Source organism: Sinocyclocheilus anshuiensis, unplaced genomic scaffold (assembly GCF_001515605.1).
Source record: "Sinocyclocheilus anshuiensis isolate Anshui unplaced genomic scaffold, SAMN03320099.WGS_v1.1 scaffold2276, whole genome shotgun sequence".
NCBI lineage: Eukaryota > Metazoa > Chordata > Actinopteri > Cypriniformes > Cyprinidae > Sinocyclocheilus > Sinocyclocheilus anshuiensis.
Window position 1 is genome coordinate 101,840 of NW_015542580.1, and position 2,170 is coordinate 104,009.

The 2,170-nt window shown below is 40.8% G+C and overlaps 1 protein-coding gene across 1 annotated transcript in view; it reads right to left on the bottom strand.

The window, feature by feature from the left end:
• fgf2 (fibroblast growth factor 2) overlaps positions 1-2,170 on the bottom strand; it is a 14,451-nt gene that overhangs the window by 5,569 nt on the left and 6,712 nt on the right. Inside the window, exon 2 of the mRNA XM_016494091.1 lies at positions 725-828. Coding sequence (XP_016349577.1) covers positions 725-828 — 104 coding nt within the window. The remainder of the gene's footprint in view (positions 1-724; positions 829-2,170) is intronic.

Below are 2,170 nucleotides of genomic sequence, written 5' to 3' on the forward strand. Positions count from 1 at the left end.
ATAAAGGCCTTCTGAAGCAAATCGATAAGTTTGTGTAAGAAAAATATCCATATTTAAAATGTTATAAACCGTAATCTCTAGCTTCCGCTAACTGTCGTATGCACATTCATTCCGGCGGATAGGCGTAGCGTAAGATCCAATGAGAATATGCTAGTCTCGCGAGAACTGATGTTTGTTTACAGGAGCAAAGGAAGCAAAGTTTCCTTACTTTAGCAAAGGAAAACCTCTTGGCTTATATTGAAATCCTCCGACATTCTTCTTTACAAATCCTCGTTTTGTACTTCTAATTAGTGACCAATATCGAAATCCTCCCACATTTTTCTTTACAAATCATCGTTTTGTACTTCTAATTCGTGACCAGTGTTTTGTTTTGCGCTTTATTGGACTTCTTTTGGACTACTGAAAAAAAAAACACCCATTCACTGCCATTATAAAGCTTGGAAAGGCCAAGACATTTTTTAATATAACTCCGATTGGATTCGACTTAAAGAAGAAAGTCATATACAACTAGGATGGCTTGAGGGTGAGTAAATCATGGGGTAATTTTTATTTTTGGGTGAACTATCCCTTTAAGATACTGATTTTCTGTAAAGCTGCTTTGAAGCGATGTGTATTTGTGAAAAGCGCTATACTTGACTTGATTTTACGTCAGCACCCAAATGTGCATACAGGTAAAAATTATAAAGTAAAGACCAAGAGCTGTAAGATCAAGAGAGCGTCTTACCGTTCCGATCAGTCGTCCGTCCGAGTTCATGGCGAGGTAACGGTTTGCGCAGATTCCTTTGATCACCACCTCACCGACAGCCGTGGCCTGGAGCTGCAGCCGAACTGCGAGAGAACAAACACACACAAACTATCTGTACTCTTGGTACGTACCGCCCTCGTGAACCGAACCGAACCGTGAGCAATCTGAACCGTTACACCCCTAATACTAATGACACCAGCCTTCCCGGTTCGTTCCGGTAGCCGCTGATTTGTGTTCTGCTCCCGTGTTTGTGCTCGCGTTCTGTGAAGTGTGTCAACTGTTTTAATTTTACAACGTGTTTTGCTCAAGCAGCAACCTCCCGCTCTCTCTCGTGAAGCCAACACGGAAGTGACTTAAACTGTAATTCATCAACTGGCCGCTAGAGGCTGGCTGCAAAAGGGAGTCAATCCCATAGACTCCCCATGTTAAAATGCCCAACTTTACATCAGAAAAAACATGTTTACAGCCTGGTTCAAAAAATTATTTTGGTCTATATAGCTAATTTTGCCCTTCGTGACAACTGTGAGGTGGGTGAATTTTTTTATAACTCATCCGCTTAAATTATATTAAGCCTTAACGTTCTGCATAATTAAGGGCGTGGGACACTACGTCCATGTTTTTATACAGTCTATGGTTTTGCCACATTGAGCATTGTAGCCAATCACAGAGGTGTTTGTTGAGCGCGTGAAAGCGACGTCCAATCAGAGGCATGTGAGCTCTGCGTGCTCACAAACAGTTTCGTCATAAATAAGAGCTGTTGAAAACGACTCTGTTATAAATAAGGAAGTACAAAAAATAAGACAAATAAAAGTAATTAAGAGATTCATTGTGCAGTATAGACAGATTTTTGATTATAACAGGTGAACTGAAGTGATATCAGCTTCATTGATTATGCTCGCTTTCTGTTTATAACCCATTCATAATAAGAGTTTCATTTTTCAAGTCGATAATTATATTTTAAAAACATGAGGATACCAGCCTTTCTGTTGGAGCGAAAGGCTGGTATCCTCGATCCGGAACCCGCTGATCAGCAGCTGCTTTCAAATGTTCCCGTGTTTGTGCGTGCAACTGTTTCTATTCACAGCGTGTTTTGCTCCATTGAGCACCGTAGCCAATCACAGCGCGTTTGTTGAGCGCATTAATGCGATGGCCAATCAGAGGCGTTTAAATCAGAATGCTCAATATGCCAGACTTTAGCTGCGTCCCAAATAACGCACTATGCACTTATACACTATGTACTTATGCACTATACTCAACCATGTAGAGTATGAATTATAAGGTTATTTTGTCATTCATAATCGGAGTCTGATAGCCCCTCACCCTTCGGTACGTAATTAAAGCTGCGACAGTTGAGTGCATTGCTGCGTCCCAATTCGCCTACTTATACTATGCCCTAAAAGTATGTACTCTTTTTGTGAAGAAAAA